The 22,324-nt window shown below is 54.2% G+C and overlaps 1 protein-coding gene across 1 annotated transcript in view; it reads right to left on the reverse strand.

The window, feature by feature from the left end:
- Positions 1–9,550: 9,550 nt before the first annotated feature.
- The window catches only part of ATP6V0A1 (ATPase H+ transporting V0 subunit a1), a 46,145-nt gene continuing 33,371 nt past the window's right edge, over positions 9,551–22,324 (reverse strand). Inside the window, exons 20-21 of the mRNA XM_065422770.1 lie at positions 20,759–20,930; positions 9,551–10,208 (exon numbers count right to left, since the gene is read on the reverse strand). Of these exons, the coding sequence (XP_065278842.1) occupies positions 10,115–10,208; positions 20,759–20,930 (266 nt within the window). The 3' untranslated portion in view covers positions 9,551–10,114. The remainder of the gene's footprint in view (positions 10,209–20,758; positions 20,931–22,324) is intronic.

The following is a 22,324-nucleotide window of genomic DNA, read 5'->3' on the forward strand; positions in this document are numbered from 1 at the left end:
GCCGACCGCTCGCATCCCCTTTGCCTGTTGCCTTGGAGAGCAGTGCGCCAGACTCGCCACAGGCCTGCCAGGCACATTTCCGAGCCTGCCCCGGAGTTGGGGCCCCTGGACGCGAGAGGGACGGGCCCCTGGAGGGTGGGAGGCTCCCTGGGAGCAGGAGCAGCTTTGCCTCAGTCCTGGGGGAGCCAGACGGGCGCCTGGGCCGCTCTGCCCCGCAGCCACGGCTGCTGTGTACATAGCGCTGCAGGGGAGGACGGAGCCTGCCAGACGGGATAGGGTGGGTCACTGTGTGGGAGGGGAGCCCCCCAGTGTCAGTGATGGGGGACAGGAGCACCCGTTACCAGCAGGAGCTGGTTGGGGGATCGCTGCCCCGCACAGCTGGACGAGGCAGCGGCTGCAGGAAGAGACCGAGCCCCTGTGACCTCTACAGGAGACAAACACCATGGAAAAGCCCTGGGGGTCACCCCACAGCCCCACATTCAAACCGAAATCTGCAGCAGCTGCCAGCGGGAGCACAGGGCCCAGCGGGGCAGAGGCTGCTTCAGCTCTGAACCCGGGAAGCTCCATTTGGGGGCTGGCCCTGTGGCACAAGGATGCCCCCCCGCCCTGTTGTGGGGCATGGAAGGGCCCACTGCCTGGCCCTGCCGCCCCCGGGCAGCTTACCCAAGCTTTGCCCCTGGTTTCTTAATTAGCAAGTTAGTTACTGGCCCATTTGGGCCGGGGGAGGTGGAGGGTGCCAGCGGGTGCCTGGCCCAGCAGATGGGGCAGCAGCCGGGGCCCGGTGCTCCAAGCTGCAGCCACGTCCGGCGCTGGGCGTTGTGGCTGCCCTGCAGGGCTAGCCCCAGGAGGGAACGGGCTGCCGGGTGCTGCCGCTTGCCACGTTGTTGCTTCAGTTTTTTTTAAATAAAGGATTAAAGTTTCTATCTATAAAAATGTTGGCTCCTCCCCCAGGGGGTTTGTGCCCCACATGGGCCCCACACTCTCACCCAGACAGGCACAGAGCCTAGCTTTCCTGCCCAGGGGCTGTGCTGCAGCCAACAATGGCTAAGGGAGGCTGCCCGGGGACAGCCCAGCAGGGCCCACTGCCTGCCTCTCCTCGCCAGACAGGAGCCTGGGCTCCCTGCGAGCCGTTGGGGTGGGCGGGGGGGCGGAGAGGAGCAGGTGTCCCAGGCCCCAGTGGCCTCACAGTCGCTGGCTTTGAAGGGAGCAGGTCGCAGGGGCTCCCCGGCCCCATTGGCGCTGCAGTTCCGGCCAGCCCGGGTGGGCTCAGCCCCGCCAGGCGAAGTCGCGGTACGTAGGGCAGGTGCTGCGTTCCCAGCTGTGACGAGCTCCCCGGAGCTCTTAGCCCCCAGTGCCCGCAGGGGGGGGGGCTGAGCCATGCAGCTCCTAGCCTGGCGCGCCGAGCACCCGGCTCCCTGCCCGGGCCATGACAGCCCAGCGCCTTGGCTGCCTCGCGCTCACACCAGGCCAGTAAAGTGCTGCCGGGCGCAGGGGAGCTCAGCAGGGTTTGCTGCTCTGCCAGGCAGGCAACGGTTCACTCCCTTCCCCCGGGATGCACCCAGGAAATGCCAGGTGTCCCTCAGAACATGCACATGGCAGCACAAGGGGCGCCCCCATCTGGTGGGACATGGCCTGACCCTTGCCCAGCCCTGCAGCTCTGCTTGTGGCTGCAGGAGCTGGGACCTAGGGCCGAAGGAGCAAAGCCGGGCGCCCACCTCCCCATCCTCCCCAGGGCTGGCTCTTTCCTCCAGCTCCTGGGCTCCCTCCCGCCAGGTCGGTGGGCTTGCACCGAGCAGCTTCATCAGTCTCTGCTCCCACAGAAGCTGCAGTGAGGTGCTAAGTGGCTCCAATTTCCTGAAGCCCTGCACAGCCCCGGTCGGCAAGTCCTGCTAGCACCCAGTGCCTGCTGGGCAGCCCGTCTCCATGCACCCGCCCCATGCCAGGGCCATGCAGCCCAGGCACCCAATGTGCCCCCAACACGCCAGGCAGCCTGCCCGGGGGCAGTGCCCACAACGCTCTCATGGCCACATGCCCTTGGTGACTGGCCAGCGCCCCCGCAGCGCTTCCTGGGGGGGCTGCGGCCGAGCACAGCAGCTCTGACCTGCTCTGGGGGGCTCCACATGGCACCAATGGCCCCCCAGCATTGCAGCTGCCCCCAGGCAGTGCCTGCCTGTGGGAGCCCTGCCCCCTGCTCCCGCCCCATGGGGGCCACCAGCTGATTGGATGCTGCTCGCTCTGCCAGGAGGGAGGCCGATGCTCAAAGGAGGCAGGCAACATGAGGCCCTCCAGACCCCCGAGATTTAAAAATCCAAGCGAGCGAGGACTCCCCTGCTCCAGGGAGCCAGCCTCCTGGAGCTTTACTGTCCCATCTCCTCCCCGCCCCCCCCCCGTGCTCAGCAAGCCCGGCCAGGCCGCGCCCCCAGGCTTTGCCCAGTGCTGTCTGCACTGGGCCTGGGTCCTGGCCACCCAGCTCTCCCGGGGGCCGTTTTCACCCCATTCCTGCCCTGCAGCCTTTGTGCTCCCGCTGTGATCTGCCCCCCGCGCTTGGCTGGGCTGTGAGCCCCTCAGGGCAGCTCCCCCTGCCCCCGCCTCCCGCCCGGGGAGCTGGCCCCACTGGGTGTGGGGCAGCTCTGCGCCCCAGGCCCCTTTGCCCAGCCCAGCCCCAAGGCGGGCAGGGGCGCCAGGGCTAGGCCCTGCTGTTAAGAGGCTGCACCACTCCTGCCACCTAGCGAGCGCTCGGCAGCGTGCACGGGCTTGATCCCTACGTGCCAGGCCAACAGCCCCTCCCCCTCGGGCCTGGCCTAGCTCCGTCCTGCTGCCAAGGCGGCCGCGGCCCCTGACCCCAGCCGAGGACGAGGGGCTGCAGCCGGGGATGGAGTCTGGCCCGGAGCAGTGCTCAGCAGAGGGCACTGCAGCTCCAGGCTGCGATGGGGCCCAGGCAGCTCCCCCCTCCTCTGCCCATTTTCCGGCTGACTCTGCGCTGGGCATTTTCATGGGAACCTGCAGGGGCAGCATCGCCCCATGGGCAGAGCCGGTGCACAGGAGCCTGGCCCCCACCTCGCCCGTCCATCCCCTGGCACCCAGCCCACCCCGCCCCCAGAGCAGGGGAAGGGCGGGCCCCAGGCAGGAGCTGGCACCCAGCTCTCCGGGCGGCCGGGATTCCAGGGAGGGTGCCAGGGCTGTGGCCACGCCTCGGCCCAGAGGAAAGGCCGGGCTCCTCCTGTCTCCCTGCACAGAGGTCAGGGCTGGAGCCGGGGCCCCGCTCGGGGCTGTAGGTGCATGGGCAGGCAGCCGGGTGCCATGGGGTGGGCTGGGTAAGCTAACGTGCGGGGCACTCTCGGGGGACGGTGAGCGAAGCCCCCAAACTGCCCCTGCAGTTACAGCCTGTGACGAACTGGGACTGTTCTTACTGGGGTCTTTGAATGCTGACGGGGAGTGTGGCTAGGATAGTCTGCATTGCGGGTTGGGAGACGACCGATGGAGAATACCTGAGCATGTAACGTGAGAACCAGGAAGGGGTCGGATGCCAGGTGACACCTTTGCCGGGGAAACTGAACAAAGGCTGGAGAGAGAGTTCAGAGCTGGCTGGTGACATGGCTGGGAGGCAGACGGGGCTCTGACCTCCCAAGGGGGCTGTGGGGCCCTGGGACCCCAAGATGGACCTAACTGAGGGGGTCCTGTTATCTGTGCCTGCATTCCTGTTGTCTAAATAAACCTTCTGCTTTACTGGCTGGCTAAGAGTCATAGTGAATCGCAGGAAGCCGGGGGTGCAGGGCCTTGTCCCCCCCCACACTCCGTGACACAGCCTCCTTGGCTCTGTGCCACCCGCCTGCCTCCCCCTTCCCCCGGCTCAGGCCCTTCCCCTGCCCAGAGCGCAGGCTGCGAGGTGGGGTCCCGGCCTGTCACTGGTTATTCCACATGGGCTCAGAGGCGCTGCACAAGGCTGCCCCAGGTCTTGTCCCTTCCCCTCGCAGTGTGCAGGCCCTCCGCCCCCCCCCAGCTGTGCCCAGCCCGCCAAGGGGCGAGGAAAGGTGGATTGAGCTGCCAGCCCCAGGGGCCTCCCTTCAGCTCCGCCTTTAGCAGCTCTTAGAAATGGGCCCCTGGGCACAGGTGAGGAAGAGGGGTCGGGGCTTCCCCCGCTCTGCCCAACCCCATGAAATGGCAGGGCAGTGGTTGAGATGCAGGAAACCCCCCTGCAGCCCTGTGGGGCTCCTGTCCCCTGTGGTACTGAGGGCAGGGTGGGGCGTTAGTGGGGGCTGTTGCCCGTTGAGAGGAGCGGGCAGCAGGGCTGGGTGAGATGCCAGTGGGCGAGTGGCGCTGTGCTCCGGGGCAGGGCAGGGCCCGGGTGCAGCGTGTCCTGCCAGGGGCGGTGAGCCCAGTGAGGAGATACAGACTGTCCTGCTCTCTTCCCAGCCCCCGGGCTCCTATTTCCAAACGCTGGGCTCCAGGCCAGGGCATTCCTCACGCTCCCGGCCCCCGGCCGGTGCCCGCAGTGGGAGGAACATGAGAAGGGGAGGCCTGAGGACAGAGCGACGGCACAACAGGCTGCTTTTGCCCACAGCTCCTGGCCCCCAGGAAGGGGCTTACGGGGCCACTCACCCAGCCCCATTACCCGGCAGCCTGCCTGGAGCAGAGCTGCCCCTTGCTGCCATGAGGCTAATGCAACAGGCAGCATTCTCAGAATGGGGGGGGGAGCCAGAGAACCCCCCCTTATGGGGGCCAGGCTAGCCCTGCCCCCCATGCACACCCCAGGGCAGCGGGTCGCAGTTCTCCAGCTGTGCAGGCCTGAGGGCTGGCCTGGCGGATGCTGGGGTCTCACCCAGCCCAGAAAGGGGAAGGCGCTGCCAAGGGCCAGGCCTAGACCCACCCGCACGCTCAGGCCCGGCCGTCGCAGGCTGTTCTACCGAACGCAGCTGGGGGGGCGGCCCAGTTGGCGTGGGGGGAAGGGCCCACAGCAGCTGGGTTTGTTGGAGGGGGACGCGGCCCCCCAGTACGATTGATGGCCCTGCGGGGAGCTCAGCCTCTGGCTGCGTGGGGCCCGCGGTGCTGAGAACACGGCCCGAGGAAGGCGGGGCGACCGTTAAAGACAGAGGGGGGCACGCCCCAGGGTACGGGTTAATCTGGGGGCTCACAGCTGTGCTGCTCCTGCTGCAGCCAGCAATCAGCTGTCAAGAGAGCTGGTGCCCCTCAGACAGCACTGGGGGGAGGGGGCAGGGCTCCACATTTGCTCTAAGAGCAGAAAACAGCAGGAACAGAGTAAAATTCAGCGGGATCCTCCCCTGGGGAGCCGAGCACAGACCGGAGACCCAAGGAGATGGGTGAAAATCCCAGTCCCCTGGGGCCAGCAAGCACCAGCCACCCTCAGCCCCAGGAGGGCGAGGCGGCGGATGCAGACAGGGCTAGTTAGCTGAGGGGAAGTGAGTCCCCGGAAAGCTGCTTTTGCCCCTGCCAACTCCCTCGCCGGACAGGGTGGGGGTGACGGGTGCCCAGGAGAGACCAGCTGGACAGCAGGTGGGGGTGGCCAGGAGAGACCGGCGGGGGGGGGGGGGAGAGAGAGAGAGAGAGAGAGTGTGTGTGTGTCTGGACAGCAGTTTCCTGAGCCCCCAGGCCCAGAGAGAAGGAAACCCAAGAAACAGCAAGCCTGGGGGGAGGGCAGGGCTGCCCCGTGGGACCGATGGGGCGCATCTGGCTGCAATAGCCCGGGGCGCACTCTGCCCCGGTCCAGGCAGAGCCCTGGCTGGAGGCTGCCCTCTGGCTCTCTGAAGAGTCTGGCTGGGGGCACAGACATTCCTTGGCTCTAGGCAGCGCACTGCGCTGGCGCCAGCTGCGGCTACAGCACCCCCAGCAGCAGGGCATGGGAGGTGGACGCTGGCTTGGGAAGCCATGGCGGCAGCGAAAGGGGAAGGAGGCAGCTGTGGGCAGCAGGACTCTCTCTCCAGGCCCGGTTTCTGGTGCCCGGGGCAGGGTGGTCACTGTTAGAGAAGCAGCGAGCTGGGTGGTTTTTTGCTCCCAAGGCTCCCCCTGCCAGGCCTTAAGGGGAGTCCCCCCCAGCGATGAGATGACAGCCAGCAATGGCTCGGACTGCAGGCACCCGAACGCCCTTCCGGAAGGTAAGCGCAGCCCAGCTCCCCTCAGGAGCCAGGCAGTGGAGGGGGCACAGGCACTGACCGGCCCCTGCCAGCCAAGTCAGACCTATCGCTCCAGAGCGGTGAGAGGAGAGACTGGCACAGCACTGGCGCCAGGCACAGCCACAACACCACCTGCGTACGTTGACCAGAGGCGTGAAGAGCCGACGCTGCTTGGAGGGGGACGCAGCCAGAGCGCAGGGGTCAGAGTTACCAGGAAGGAAGTACCTGGGGAGGGCCCTGCCTGTGCCCTGGGCCAGGGTGCAGGGTGAGCGAGAAGCCCTTCCCCCAGCCCCATATCCAGAGCTCCAGGCTGCACCCTCCTGGGCCAGACCCTCCGGGCTCACAACAGCCAGAGGCTGGCCCAAGCTGCAGCATTTTTTACTGGAAAGATCTCTGGCCACAGAAACACAAACACGGGGCTCAGCGCAACTCAGCCCTGCCCCCTCCATGGAACGCAACGCCTCGCCGACAGCCTGCGCTAGGGGCTCGGGAAAGCCTGGAGGAAACACACTGCCCTTGCAGGCTGGGATCCATTTGGTACAGGTGAGAGGTTGGGCCCAGGGAAGGACGCCCTTGCGGGGCTGGGACCATCTGCCCTTCGAGGAGAACAGAGGGAGCCGCTAGCTGGAGCTCGAGTCAGCCCCAGGCCTGTTAAACACCAACCCCCAGAATCGCGTCCCAGGAGGATATCAAAGTTGACCTTTCGGCCCCCACAGCCAAAGGCTTGTTGGCAGGGGCTAGTCTCTCCCCTAGCGACACTCCAAATAGCCCCAAAAGCGCTGGCTGGGGAGGGGCAGAGCGACCCCCACGTACCTGCGGAGGTGGACGGGTCTAGAAGAGGACTGACCAGGGCTGTTCCCTGCTCTGCGCCTGACCCGTGGCAGACCACCTGCTCTGGGAGCTCAGGTCTGGATTCCCACTTGGGCGCTCTAGTAGACAAGTGCCATTTGATTAAGTAGCTGCATCTGTCGGCCCCCGCTTGGGTTCCATCGCTCACTGCGGGATGGAGGCAGCGCTACCCAACCGCATCTCGGTGACCCTAACATGGCCCAGCAAGTGCCTCCTGGCCTCTGCCCCCAGTGCCCGGCTAGCAGAGAGCAGCTCCAGGCTGAGAGGAACGGGAAGGCCCTGCCACTCCCTGGAAGGAATAAATGCAGACAGCTCAGGTTACACTCAACTCCAACAATGTAATGTGTCGGGTGAGTCACGACAAAGCCAGCAGGGTAGTTAGTGTTACGGCTTCGGCTGCAGACCAGACTTCATTTCACTTTGCACTGCGCACAAAACAGGATTGTAAACACACAGTAAAAACGACATGTAAACAGAATCCGGCTCAATTACTGCAAATCCCTGTGCGCCTCCCACACCGGGATAGTTACACAGGCTGTGGCTAGAAACACCCGGCTGGACCCGTCTGCCCCACCCAGCCTCGCTCAGACATTCGGGCTGTTCCTTTTAATTCTCACTGCGCACTTTTCTCACACCACTTCGGTGAATCCTGCATTTCATGGCATTTTCCCATTGGATGGCCAGTTCTAAATGATTCCAGTCATGGTTTCATTAGTATCTATCCCACCCCCGCCCCCCCATACAGTGCATCTGTTACAGCAGGCTGTGCAACACAGAGGGCTTAAACACACATCACCACTCCTGAGGCTATTTCCAACAGGGAAGTGACTATTCCCCGCACAAGGGGAACAGGCACCTGCTGCCCTCCGAGTGACCCTTAAACCCTGTTCCCACAGAGGCCATTGCAATGAGTCCCAGCCTTTGCCCCCTTCACAAGGTGACTTTGGACAGGACAAGTGCGGCTGTGCCTGGGAGGTTCTCTGGGGCAATTATCTGCCATCTAAAACTTGATCGGATGTCCGAGTGTGTGGGAGTTACTTAGCATGACCAACCCTCAGAGTCCCTGGAATATCGGATTTTACTAACTTCATTAAGCAATAGTCAAAGGTGCACATCTGACGTCCCGGCAGCCCGGAGCCCGTCCTTCAGCCCCACCAAGCCGGCAGGGAACGCAATGCCCATGTCCCGCAGAGCGGCTCCTACCACTCCCCTCCTCTCCACTGGGAGGGGAAGAATGTGGAGTTTCATGTGGGTTTGGTAACATTACCAGCCTCCCCTGCACTTGGTGTCCAAGTCCCAGCGACAGCATCATACAGCCCAGCCCCAGAGGGGCGGCACTGATGAACAACAGACTTTTCGGAACAAAATGCCAAGAGTTCACTCTCCTTGGTTGCATGATTGCTAAGAATAGGCCAGCGTTGGCAGATGGAGAGATACAGACAATCACAATCGCAATGGAGCCTCTGAGACCAGAAGAAATGAGACAGGTTCCATGGTAGCAGATGCAGTTATCTGTGCACACGTACATGTGTGACAGAGAAGGGAGAGAAACACCTTCATGATTATAGACTGCAGCTCCAGTAGGGACCAAACAAATGCCCAGGATGTCCTGCTTCCACCACTCCGGTCCATTATGGACGGACATCACTGACATCTGCCCGGCCCTCCCACACCACACAGACCGTCACCAGTTCAAGCAGGACTCTGGCACTGATCTAGTCACAAGGTCTCTGAATCCAGGGCCTGGCTCTCTAGGTCAGCCGGAGCTGGGAATTTTGTGGAAGCCCAGCGTTCGGCCCTTGAGGGAACTGAATAGCCCAAGGACCCTGCCGGGTTCTCCACTTTGCCAGCAGCCCAAACAGCACTGACTGAGCCCAGTCCCAGAGAGGAAACAGAAAACACTCCCTGCCGCACTGCACCAGCCCTGGGTTTGTTTGGCTTGCATGCCTGGGCTTTTGGAGAGTTACGGGGAAGCAGGTACGTTCTCTTTGCGCAGACAGCAGGGCAGACAAACTGCAGCCCCCATGACAACACAGACGGGCAGGCTGCAGGGTCGGGCTGTGCCAGGGTAAGCCGGTCCCTGCTGGCAGGCTCTGGGGGATGCTCCCCAGGTTACAGTTGAGCATGGGTGCTGGGTGCTGGTTTAGGTAAGTTAGGTGCAGACTGTGGTGGGCACATGCCTGTGTCGAGTTTGAGTAACGCTGGGACATTGCTGAGGAAACAAGAGACCCGACTCCACGGGCTGAGAGTACAGGCAGGGCTGGAAAGGGAGAGTGGACCCTTCCGCGAAGCGTGTCAGAACCCATCTGCCCAGCTCCCCCAGCCCCAGGCAGCGGGCAGGAATGCTGCAGGCTAGAAACTGCAAAAGCAGGCGGAAGGAGGCTACAGTGAATTGACAACAGCCGGGGGAGGGGAGTGTGCTCTGTTGCCCCCGGCTCCCTGAGCTAGGACCCACCCAGCAGTATGGTGTGAAGAAAGCACCATTCACGATCCGCGAGAACAGATCACTCACGCACAGTAAGAACGCTGCACATGTGGAAGCAAGAGGGACTGCTCTGGGTTGCACATGGCCCCAGCTTTCCCCAAGACCCCTCTGTGCATCAGTGGATCTCAGTTTGTTTAAACAGAGGCGGCAAAGACATCAGACTCTTCCCTCTAAATGCTTCCCTCTCAGATTAGCTGGGCTACGGGCAGGCCGAAGTTTGCACGTCCTGTTCCTAATGCAATAGGAGGCTGTATTTTCCCCACAGTGCTTTACGGGAATCTGCCAAGGAGCTAATTACTGTACAATATCATAAACCGATACATGATTAAATACACCAAGTCCAGACACTTCCTGTACAACCCCCACTGTAAACACGTACAGCACTAAACAAGCTGTTTGCTCAGGGCGGAAAGCAGTGACTCCGAAGCGATGTCAGCTAAGCTTGCTACAGTGACGTCACAGCTCTCCACTTAACAGCCTCAGACAGATACTTCGGGCAGCTGCAATAGAAGTTATTTTCTCAGAAGCAGCACATCATGGCAGGGGAGCTACACACAACTTCACAACACAAACACACAGGGGACAAGGGCTAACCACAGCACAACACACCAGCGTTCAAGTCTAACACTGCTCAGTTAGGCTGAGGGGGGCTCTAATCGTCCAATTTTCCTTCACGGATGTTGTCAAATGAGAACGGGAGGAACTTGAATCCAGTGCCAATGTAGAACTTATTCTGGAACTCAACCCTGCAAAAGAGAGAGAGAGAAAGAATGATCAGCAGCAGCTACTTACAGTGTCAGAAGCAAAGTGGGGACTGACTACAACCCTGCATATTGGGACAAGCAGATGAAATGAAGTTTTCAGTAGGAGGGAAGGGATCAGGACCCAACCGAACTATTACAGATTTCTCCTCTCCCCCAGCTCCTGGACAGAATGGAGAAAAAACTGTCAAAATGCTGCTTTCATGGAGAAAGATCAATTTTAAACGAACAACAAACATGGGGGGAAATCCATGAAGCTGGTGTCACATGGAACTATTTAGATGACAACGAAAGGAACACGTCTCCTACAGGATATTGTTTCTAAAAAAAACCACGTTCTATAGATTACATTTATACACACGCTGATCTCATGGTCTTATGCTGGGGCTTCCCATGGCAAAAAGACACCCCACAAACCCCACCAGAACACAAAGAACAAACAAGTGAAAAACATCAGCATCAGCTGTGTACGTCTGCATTTCCTTCGGGCTGAGGGATAGCTTCCTTGGGGGAGGGATAGCTCAGTGGTTTGAGCATTGGCCTGCTAAACCCAGGGTTGTGAGTTCAATCCTTGAGGGGGCCATTTAGGGAACTGGGGTAAAAATAGGGGGTTGGACTAGATGACCTCCTGAGGTCCCTTCCAACCCTGATATTCTATGATTCTATGAGGGCTGTAAGAATGCCTGCTGTCCTCGTCTCTCACCTTAGTCATTACATTTTTCTTGAAAAATTAAAGAGAGAGATTGGACCAACACTCAGGGGCAATCTAGAGACCCCCTCTGCTCCAGCCCTTGGGAAGGGCCAGGATGGTTCTCTGTAGAAGATTCTTGAGGGCTTTGCCCAGTTATGCTTTAAAACACCCTCTGCAACTGAGTTTCCACCAACTTACCTTGGAAAACTGATAGACCACGCCATTAGGACATTATCCCCAGACAAAGTGGAGATGATCAAACTTCCCTCCTCACACCCTTTACCCGTCTTGGACGGAGCACTGCACCCAGGGGGAGCCTGCTGTAGGATCAGGGCCTTAGACCAAGCCTGGCACAATGGGGCTCTGATCCCAGTTGGGGCTTGGCGGTGTTGCCGTCTTTGACCTGAACTAGTGGTTTTCTCAGAAATCTGCTCTAGACCTGCCCAATTCTCAGTAAGCTGCAAGTCGCTGTATTGGGAGCCCTCATAAGCTTCAGGCACAGTTATCACTGAAGGCTCTGACACGGTCCCCGGCACATTATAAAAGTGAGCAAAATGGCCTTTCCAGGTTCTGACACCCTCCCATCAGAGCACTTGGTCTCCCACAGATTGACGCCAACATGCCGCAATGCCAGTAAGTCCACATGACCAATGGTCGCTCTTGCTAAAGTCCTGGTCAGGATTATTTCAAAACGGTACAAATGGGGACAGGAATATTACACAGTCCCCCTCTCCCGCAGACTACAGAAAATGTGCTACAGCGAATGAAACATTTCACGTTTGAACTTTTCTTATTAAATACTTTAGAAAGTGCGGGGGAGGGAGAGGGAAGTTCTAGAGCCCCCCCCAGTCAGTCATCTGGGTTTAGTTGTTGAAACACATTTTCCCTGGCCCTCACGGGGTGCTCCTGGAGAAACAGAGATATGCACGTTATCTCAGAACCTCGGCATTAACTTCGCTTTTTCGTTTGTTTTCCCTAATAAACTAAATTGGAAAGGAATGACCCTGGACAGCTGCCTGAGGGTCAAACACTGCCAAATATGGAAAGAAAAGCTATGATTCATATTAAAAACAACTGTAGTGTTTCTGTGTGCCCCATGAGAAACACTTTCCATTCTCCTGTCCACTAGAACCAAATCGGCGCTCTGAGGAATCAGGTGACTCTCGCAGGAGCTCTAGCAGAGAGATTTTTCAGCATTATTTTAGGAAACATTTTACATGATGAATATTTTTTAAATGGAATGAACTGAAAAATGTCTCAAGGACACTGAGAACATTCTTTGGAAAGCGACCGAACTCGAGAAGTCCTGAGCGACTACCACAATACAGCTCGCAAAGTCACTGACGGCCCAGTCTGCAAAGATGACACTCTCCTGACAGAGCCAAAGAGTGAAGCGTTCAGACAAACAACATTTTGTGGATAGATTCTTCTGCCTGCCTGTGCACACAGGGACCAAGTTCCCTGCTAAGGAGTCCCTGGGATGAGCAGGAGTTTCCGCGTGGGAGCGAAAGCTTTGTTGCCAAGGTCCTCGTGTTTTGCAGGAACCCTGACAATAAGCGCCCTGTGACTAATGCCTATTCTGGAAGCAAGGGGAAATAAGAGGGGAGAGGGGTGAGCATTTGGGTCCCACACAGAATCACAAGTAGATGAAATTGTAACCACAACTGCTAATCTTTCTGATCCCCCTGCTCAGGCAGCTCCTATCAGGCATGCTCAAAGTCCTTGTCACAACCTCAGGTAACCCGAGTCTAAGGGTAGGTCTACACCCAGCCGCTAGTTCGGCGGCTGGCAATCGAAGTTCTGGGTTCGACTTATCGCGTCCAGACAAGACGCGATAAGTCGAACCAGGAAGTGCTCGCCGTCGACTGCGGTACTCCAGCTAGACGAGAGGAGTACCGCGGCGTCGACGGGGGAGCCTGCCTGCCGCGTGTGGACCGAGGTAAGTTCGAACTAAGGTACTTCGAACTTCAGCTACGTTATTCACGTAGCTGAAGTTGCCTACCTTAGTTCGATTTGAGGGTTTAGTGTAGACCAAGCCTCAGAGAAGCTGCTGCAGCACGGGAATAGCGGGGTTAAGTAGATGGGGATACCAGGTCCCTTTCATTTAACAGAACTCCAAAGCCGAACAAAAGAAAGTTCCTGATATGCTTCTTCGTATTTGCTCCCATGAAGGTCCAGAGCACACGGCTCTGCTTTGCAGCGGTGGATGCCTGCTGCTCCCGGGTGTGCTTGCTTCACTGCATAACTTTCTAGAGTGTCTCTGGTTTCTGATCAAGTGCCATGCAAGAATTCACTAAATCGTTAGCTCTGCACTTCAAGTAAACAGGGACGTTTCTGGTTTGTACTAAAGCCCCAGGACCTTCCCTCTCAGGGTTTTCATATTAACAGGCCTCTCCAACCAACTGCTCGTTGACACAGCATGCCTGGGGATTTTCCCATGAGATCCCCAGGAGCTGCAGGGTCACAGGTAAAGTGTTTTCCCCAACATGAGAGCATCTACAAAGGCGTTTCGTTAAGCCATGAAGTCAAATTTTCATGTTTGTGTATAAGCTGCAGTGCACCATCCAGGTGCCTAAGTGGGTGCTGAAGTGTTGATTTAGGAACCTAATTCAGGGCCTGCCCTTGAAAGAGGCGCCTCCTTTGCTTTGAAGTCAAGTGGCCCTTGCCTGTGGTTAGATCCGTCAGGATTATTCAGCCAGGCTTTATCTTCAGCATGGCTGACCGCCCTTCCCACATGTAAGCGAAACGGCGATACCCTTTTAAAGCCGTCGTACGCGGCTTATGGTCACGAGATTTGCCAGGAGCTCAGGGCCTTTTACAAACTTAAAACAACAAATAGTTGTGAACCAGTGGGCGGGGATCTGGGTCTCACTACACCCACGTCTGCCCACTGGATTCCAAGCCGAGTAGGATTCCAGCCCATCCATGCCTTCTGAAAAGTAATACTCCCCCTCTGGTGACGGAATACCAAGAGCTTTGCAGGGCAGTCGGTGTGCGCCTGTCCATCCATCCCGACCTTAGTTCTCAGTTTACAGCTCAGAACAGCTGGCCACAAAGCAGCACATTAATATTCCGTTTTATTTGTTTTACACAGCTGTTTGCGGCTTACCACGTTCGTGGTGTATGAAGTCTATTTTGATGTCACCACCCAAAACTGTGACCCTCCCCCCGGGGACCCCTCCATTTGGAGCGATCCAGACATTGTGAGACTCAGAAGCAGTTGCATGCAAGAAATGAATGCTTCACAGCCAAAAGGGATATTTAAGATCCATGTCACTGCCCTCCAATGGGTGAGCAACAGCACATTCTATGAGCATTTGTGAATCAGTGGCATACAGCTCAGGCAGCACAGAGCACGGAAAAAATGCTCTCCACATGGCTGGAAGAGAAGCACCCTGAGCTGCAGGCATCTGCCATCGGGGTTGTCTTAGACACTCAGAAAAAAGAATACAGACTTGGTGAACAAAACCTTCGCCAAAATGACACAATTCACTATAAATCAGCTGACCTTCCTCAACCTGGACTAGAGCAGGGGGTTCTCAAACTGGGGATTGGGACCCCTCAGGGGGTTGTGAGGTTATTACATGGGGGGTCGCGAGCGGTCAACCTCCACCCCAAACCCCACTTTGCCTCCAGCGTTTATAATAGTGTTAAATATATTAATAAAGTGTTTTTAATGGATAAGGGGGGGGTCACACTCAGTGGCTTGCTATGTGAAAGGGGTCACTAGTACAAAAGTTTGAGAACCCCTGGACTAGAGTATTGCTGGGGTGATGGAAATGGGTCTGGGACTCCAGCATGGAAATGAATTGGAATGAGCTGCTCAGGCAGTGCCTGGTCGTTTGACTGAGTTCCTGCAGCACCAGCAATTAGGCAGGTTCAATATCGCTCAGAGAAAAAGTCTGCACAGCTGACTCCATCTTTAATTGAGTTTCCTACAATAGTTGCAAGGACTTGGAATCTCCCAGTTCTGTAACTTTAACAATACATTTGAGATGGTGGTGCAGATGCGTGGCAGCCGGTTAACAGATGAGGTGTACCATCCACAGGGTGCTGCGTGGGGTTAATTCACTGGAGTCAGGGATGGGTAACAGGTTGGGAAAAATGGATGCTTGAGTGACCTGAGCCAAGTCCGAATTGTATGGTTCCCCTGGAACATTAGCAGGTTGAGATCCATTAGTTCTAGTGCTTCTCACACCCTCAGCCTGAAGCTGACAGTGTGGCTGCAGAGATAATCTTCTCCCCTGCAACAAATGCCAAGCCAAACTTTCAGCCCCCACCCCATGAGCTGACCTGACGTCTTCTATCTGAGACATGCTGCTACCCATCCGTTCCACGCAGAACCCAAGGAGTGCTCCTAACCCTGGTCACAGGGAGCTTCCACACATCCCTCCCAACTGGAACACACCAGCATCCTTCAGTGACTTCCTGGCCAACTCCACAGCCACCCCTGTCATTCTAATGGATAGGAAGGGGAAGCTCTCAGTCCCACTCAGCCCTAGAGATCTGTTTGGAGAACTGCTTCCCCCAAGAAGGCAGCTCCACAAACACTCAGAAATGCAAAGCTAATTTATAAATGCCAGGTCCATGAGGGTTGGCTGATCACAGGCCCTTGTCACTAGATAAGCTCTGTCTCTCTCCAAGGTTTAGGAATAGGGGTTTCAAGGAAGTGAACGACATGCCCGGCTGTGTTTAATCTAAACAGCGATGCCACAAATTGTATTAATGAAAAGCAAATACAGAGATAAAGGAGATGTTTAAAACAAGCAGCCAAGTTACTAGCCAAAGGGAAATAAAAGTCATAGCCTGCATTTCCAGTACAGCTGAGTCATGTTGCAACAAAGATCTGTTAATCATAGAATATCCGGGTTGGAAGGGATCTCAGGAGGCATCTAGTCCAACCCCCTGCTCAAAGCAGGACCTAATCCCAACTAAATCATCCCAGCCAGGGCTTTGTCAAGCCTGACTTTAAAAACCTCTAAGGAAGGAGATTCCACCACCTCCCTAGGGAACCCATTCCAGTGCTTCACCACCCTCCTAGTGAAATAGTGTTTCCTAATATCCAACCTAAACCTCCCCCACTGCAACTTGAGACCATTACTCCTTGTTCTGTCATCAGGTACCACTGAGAACAGTCTAGATCCATCCTCTTTGGAATCCCCTTTCAGGTAGTTAAAAGCAGTTATCAAATCCCCCGTCATTCTTCTCTTCTGCAGACTAAACAATCCCAGTTCCCTCAGCGTCTCCCCATAAATCATGTGCTTCAGCCCCCTAATCATTTTTGTTGCCCTCCGCTGGACTCTTTCCAATTTTTCCACATCCTTCTTGTAGTGTGGGGCCCAAAACTGGACACAGTACTCCAGATGAGGACTCACCAATGCCGAATAGAGGAGAATGATCACATCCCTCGATCTGCTGGCAATGCCCCTACTTATACAGCCCAAAATGCCGTTAGTCTTCTTGGCAACAAGGGCACACTGTTGACTCATATCCAGCTTCTCGTCCACTGTAACCCCTAGGTCCTTTTCTGCAGAACTGCTGCCTAGCCACTCGGTCCCTAGTCTGTAGCAGTGCATGGGATTCTTCCGTCTTAAGTGCAGGATTTTGCACTTGTCCTTGTTGAACCTCATCAGGTTTCTTTTGGACCAATTCTCCAATTTGTCTAGGTCCCTCTGTATCCTATCCCTACCCTCCAGCGTAGGAATAGGATACAGGGGGAACTAAAGATGTGCAAAGGACGATATCACTGCCAAGGTTTGAGAGCTTTATTGTTTCAACAGGTAGTTAAACATTAGTCAAAAACATAGTTCAGGTTACTGATGGAGGAAGCTGTATTTTCTGAAAAAGTACAAAATAAATCTTCTCCAATTGGGCGTGACAGGCAGACCTCACAGTAATCTGTTTTTCCAGCAAGGCGTATGTTAAATGACTTCTCTGTTCCATGAAGACTGAATGACCCACCCACCAGACAAAATTCCATATAGGTGACTCCTCTTCCCCAGCTACAAACAGACAACTAATCGGACACAAAGCTCTTACCGAGCTGTTCCTCCTAGGACAGCCGTACTTGGTCCTATTGTTCTTTTGAGTTTCCATGTTAGAAAAGACAGCACTGGAAGGGCATGGATTTCATGGTTAGACTACAAAGGAATGCTAATAGGAGATTATTTGGAGACCAAGAAACTTTAACTGTTCCACAGGGATAAGAGTAACCCAAGTGACAGTCTCAGCATAGTACTTGAGATCTCATTTTATCTTGCTAAGTTGCTTTTCCCATCGCCAAACTTTCATGAGCAGATTTGCTCTTACTGAGTTTACAGGTTTGAGGCACTTATGTTTAGGGGAAATATGACTTCACTTCAGAGTTATGCTTCTGTAGTTTCCCAGTAAATGCTCTGCAGTTGTTCTACACAACAACTGTGTTCCATGTTGTTACGGTCATTTCTTGGCTCAAGAAGTCCCACTGTCTTCTGTCAGCTGCCTCCCACTGGGATGGGGCCACTTTCCCTGGAGTGTTTCCATGAGCTTAATATTTTTTAAAATTGTACTTAAAAACCGGGCATCGTGCAAAGCTCCGTTTCAGCTAGGTTGTGGACAATATAAAATCACACATGATCTGACCCACTGATTGCAGGGGGCTTTGAATCAGGCCTTATCTGCGTGCGCTCCAGGCATACGTACGGAGGCTATGACTGTTCAGCAGAAGAGGTGTATATTTTAAAATATACCTGCTTCGTTTATTTCAGTCCATACTTTCAGAATATTTTTCTTGTGAAAAATCAGTGTTTTTTTAAATTTTGAAGGAAAAAATGGTAAAGATTTTTTAAATAATCTACCACCTCTGTGCAAACGTGTGACCGAACGTTACAGCTCAGAGAGGAGACTTAGGCCTGCTACTAATTCAAAGATGCAGTTAAACATCTGAAGAGTCGGAACATCGTGTCCAAGTTGATGCTCTGTTCATTGTCTGGCCCTGTCTGAGGAGAGGACTCACTACAGTGGGTGCAAGATCACAGTTCTTTTCATTGGACTTTGCTGTTCCATACGGTCAGTGACCGTTGTGTGAGGACAAGGAACACCAGCTAGAAGCAACGGGCTCTAACGTAACCGATGTGAAATTTTCTAGGCTGGAAGCCAGGAAAAACAGAAATGCCATCCAACAGCCATTTTCAGGAGTTGCAGACAACTGTAGCAGAGATCCCCTCCCTACATAAGATGGCTACGCTTTAGAATTCCTGTATGAATCATGAGTGTGTGGTTTGAATTCTGAAGATCCCTGAACATACTGGAAAGCTTCAATATGCACCTGGAAACCGTGCCATTAGGGGGTGCAAAAGAACTAAGTTTTCATCCCAAAAAGAAATCAGAGGAAGTCCAAAAAGCTGCAGTTGTCATTACCATCACATTTTATTTCTTACTGGAAAAAAAATAAAAAGACTTTAAACAGTTTTATTTCTTCTCCCTGTCTCAAAGACACGCTGGGTTTGGCTTTCCAGCCACAGGACTGCCAAGGCACCCAGGACAGAAAAAGTGGTGCTATGTTAGGTGCTCGTTGAAAATAAAAAGAGCCCTGTGCTCCTATTTTCAGACTGTAACTGGCACATTTCACAAAAGGAAACAGATAGAACCGCGAGTAGGTGAGCTCGGAGCAGGACCAAACACCTCACAAGCTACATTTGCGACTTCGCTTCTTTCGGCCAACCATGAAAAACTCAGAACTGACGCAATGAATTACTGAAGGAGATGGGAAAGGAGGAGAAGAGTTAGTCACAGGCTCTCCTGTCTAGTTCTATGTGTAGCTTGAGGGGAACCCAAAAGCTAGCTAGATCAATTCCTTTCTTGTATTGTCCCTTTGGTCACACCAGAGAGAGAGCCAGCCACACTGGAATTCCAAGTGGAGTAAGTGCTCTTTAAAAGCAGGGACTAGGAACTCACTCTGGGCCTGGGTGGAGAGAAAGTGATGATGCTCCACTGAGTAATCTCACTTCTCTTCCCTTACTGACTCCCTGAATACACACAATCTGAACCACCAGCTGAGCAGGCTAACAAAGAGCAGCGGCCAATGGGTCTTCTCTAGACGCACAGAAGGGTAACATTAAGGCTTTGTCTACACTGCACTTTTGTTGGTACAACTTCGGTCGTTCAGGATTGTGAAAAAAACACACACACCCCCGAAAGACAAGAGTTTTACTGACAAAAAGCGCCGGTGTGAACAGTGCTTTGTTGGCGGGAGAGCTCTCCTGCCGACAAAGCTACCGCCTCCCGTAGGGGTGGATTTATTTTGTGGTCGGGAGAGCTCTCTCCCGCCGACAAAGAGTGGCTACACTGCGCACCTTCTAGCAGCTGTGTCACTAAAAGGTGCGTAGTGCAGACTTAGCCTTTATGTATTCTGAGCAAGTTAAATGTAAGGAAGGGTGTGACGTAAAGAACAATGGACAAATCATTTGATTTTTAAAGAGAGGAAACACCGAAGAGAATCTGCTACACTGGCTGTATAAAATCCAGTTACTGGATTGGACCAATGGCCTAGAGCTCAGAGAGCTCCTAACATTAGATTTAAAAAATTCAATTTGAGTTCCAGGAAGAAAGTTTTGTAGTTCCAGATTCTGCCTTGAAAGCCATGAGACAGCAAGAGAGAGTAGTCAACACACCAAATATAAGAATAAACTTTCTTAAGACAGCCAGACCCCAGTTTAAACAGCTACTTCACTTCCCATTAAAATGGGTGAAGAAGAAAATCTGCAGCTAACAGTCTCTTCCAGTCAGGGCTGACTGTGACCCACTATTGTTGTCTGTTGCTGGGAGTAAGGTGTATATCTATGATAACCACCACCAAGCTACCTGAAAGAGAGAAACCCCTCCAGGCTCTCCTGCAGCAACCCTCTGCATTTGTTAACTGCTACAAAGGGATCAGTAACAGCCTTCTCCATTCCACCCGCCCACACTGGCTGGTGTCTAAGCAGGGCTTTCTTTCACTTTAAGCTGAACGGAGAGGCACATAATGAGTTACTCAAAGAATCAGGGTTTCAGCCGTGACCTCCGCCCAGACCACTGGTTTAATCTCTCATATCTCAAAACACAGCTGTCCTTTCTGGAAACAAGTCTACTTCTCTTGCAGAAGAAAGGGCCAAGACAGACAGTTCTGACCCCAGATCTTGATAATGCTCCCCCCAGGCTGAGGTGTAACTGCTATTGTTCTGTTCCATTTTCCTGAGAAAGAATGGACTAACTATATTGCTGGCCGCACATGGAACTGCAGTTATCAATCACTATGTAATATCATAAAGGAGACAAGAGAAACAAATGCCATAATCAGGCAACACAGCAAAACAGAGAAACTGCTGAAGGGCCCAAACGTTCCATACCCCAACACAGGCTGCCGAGAAAGGTTTAGCTGGTTTCAACAGAATTTTTGTGTGGCATAGAACAGTTATGCCAGCTACTTTGAAGTAACGCCTAGTGACTTAACTGTAGAGAATGGGAGTGAGGAATATTACTGGGACCACCAAAGCAGAAAATAAGGTCGCTAGCCTTCATGAGGTTTGAAAACCCTCTTGCTGCCAGTCTGCCAGCTGTACAACCAGTGCTTAGTTTAGTTACATTCAGTACTATTATCCACACAATGTCCCAGCAGCACCAGGCAATGCCGGTTTCAGCACGCCATTACCAACTCTCTGAATTTTATAACTGAAGCCTAAACTTTGCTTGGGGCGAGGTGGGATGGGGTGGCAAGGCAAGTGTATACAGCTTCCTAGGAGATCGCATTCATGGTGGGTGGTGGTGAATTATCAGTAATCATCTTGCTTATAACAGCTTTAAAACCTCTACGTTCCAGGGAACTTACCAGTGCAAACGGAGCGCATGAAGGAAAGCCGACAGGCCCTCCATGATCAGAAGGATTGCCACGGTCAAGGTAGCGAAAGCAGCAAATACGAAGAACAAAGCAAAACCTCCAGCCAAACTTCTCACACTGAGGCCGATGTGGATCACCATGGTCCAGAGCACCTCGGAAAGCTCTGCAGGAAGAAAGCTGCTTATTTCCGGGTGGTTGTGAAGGGAAGTTTTATTTCATTGAGAGTGGGCTTTAGGGAACGTTCCCACCCCGCTGGGACCGTTTCTAGCACTGCAGGAGCCGGCAGGATGGTTCCGCTGGGGCTGCTTGTGAAGAACAGGAAGTGCTTGCAGCCAGGTAACTCAGGACCTGAACTCCAATTCCCGGCACAGGCTGCAAGGCCAGAACTGCCACTTACTCAGTGCTTTGCATTCCACCCCCCTCCCCCCGAGCCCAGGGTGCTCTTCATAACCACAGCTTGCATAAGCAGACCCTGGGCAGCAGCCACTCCTGCCTCTTACTACAGATACAGTCACTCACACAAGAATGGAGCGACACTGCATCTGCCACACTACATGAGAGCAGCAGGGAACTTACCAATTAAACTTGGCCAAGGATATTTTTTGGTAAGCTGAACAATTCTGGTCTATGAAAACTAACACATGAAACCGATTCTTCACACACAGACCATATCACAGGTTGGCCAAAGCACAGCCCATGAGCCAAAGGTGGCGGCATGGAAATCTGCAACGGATTCCATTCATCCAGCGTGCAATACTTCAGCCTGCTTTGTAGTCTAAAGAGGTTGCAACTGTGCATTAAAGGTGAAGGCAGCCACAATCTGCTCCATTTTATGCAGATTCCTTTGGGCTCCTGACAAGTTATTACTGCAGCCCCCACCGCTGAGCTAAATTTGGGTGCCATTGTCACAAGTGCCACCAGTCTAGACACACTCTTTATGACACACTGAGGTTCAATGACAAGCAAAGGCTAAAATCCTGATTACCCCAGTCAATACCCCCTGCCAACCATGAGCCCAGCACAGCCTGACCCTATCACACTCCTCTAGACACACCCTCCATACTAGTGTAATAACCTTTATACAAAATGTCTTGTGAGGTATCATTTGAAAAACTAATAATATCATGGTGAAATGGGTACAGCAATATTACAGAGAAAGTCAGGAAGATGAGCTGAAATAACTGAAATATGTTTATCAGACAAATCTGGGGAGGGGGTAAAACTGGTTTCTCAAAGACAAAATACAAGCTGACCCCTTTCGCCAGGTGTCAAAGTTGATTGGCCTCACCAGGCAACTGGCCTTGCTTTGGCAGCAAAGCGGGGCAGGAACCGATCAATTTTCGTTTTTACAAATGACATGAGACTCCATGCCTCCATCCTCACATCTGGAAGGAACTGGGGACTTTGTGAAAGATCCTGACTTGAAAATTTGCAGGGAACGTGGTGAGGGTTTGACCTTGAACCAAGTCTAGCTTGTCAAGTCTTCGCTACTAGGAAGCGTTCTTTCTTTCTCTATTTCTGACTTTAGCACCTAATACTTGTACTCACTTAAAACCT

Source organism: Emys orbicularis, chromosome 25 (genome assembly GCF_028017835.1).
Source record: "Emys orbicularis isolate rEmyOrb1 chromosome 25, rEmyOrb1.hap1, whole genome shotgun sequence".
Lineage (NCBI taxonomy): Eukaryota > Metazoa > Chordata > Testudines > Emydidae > Emys > Emys orbicularis.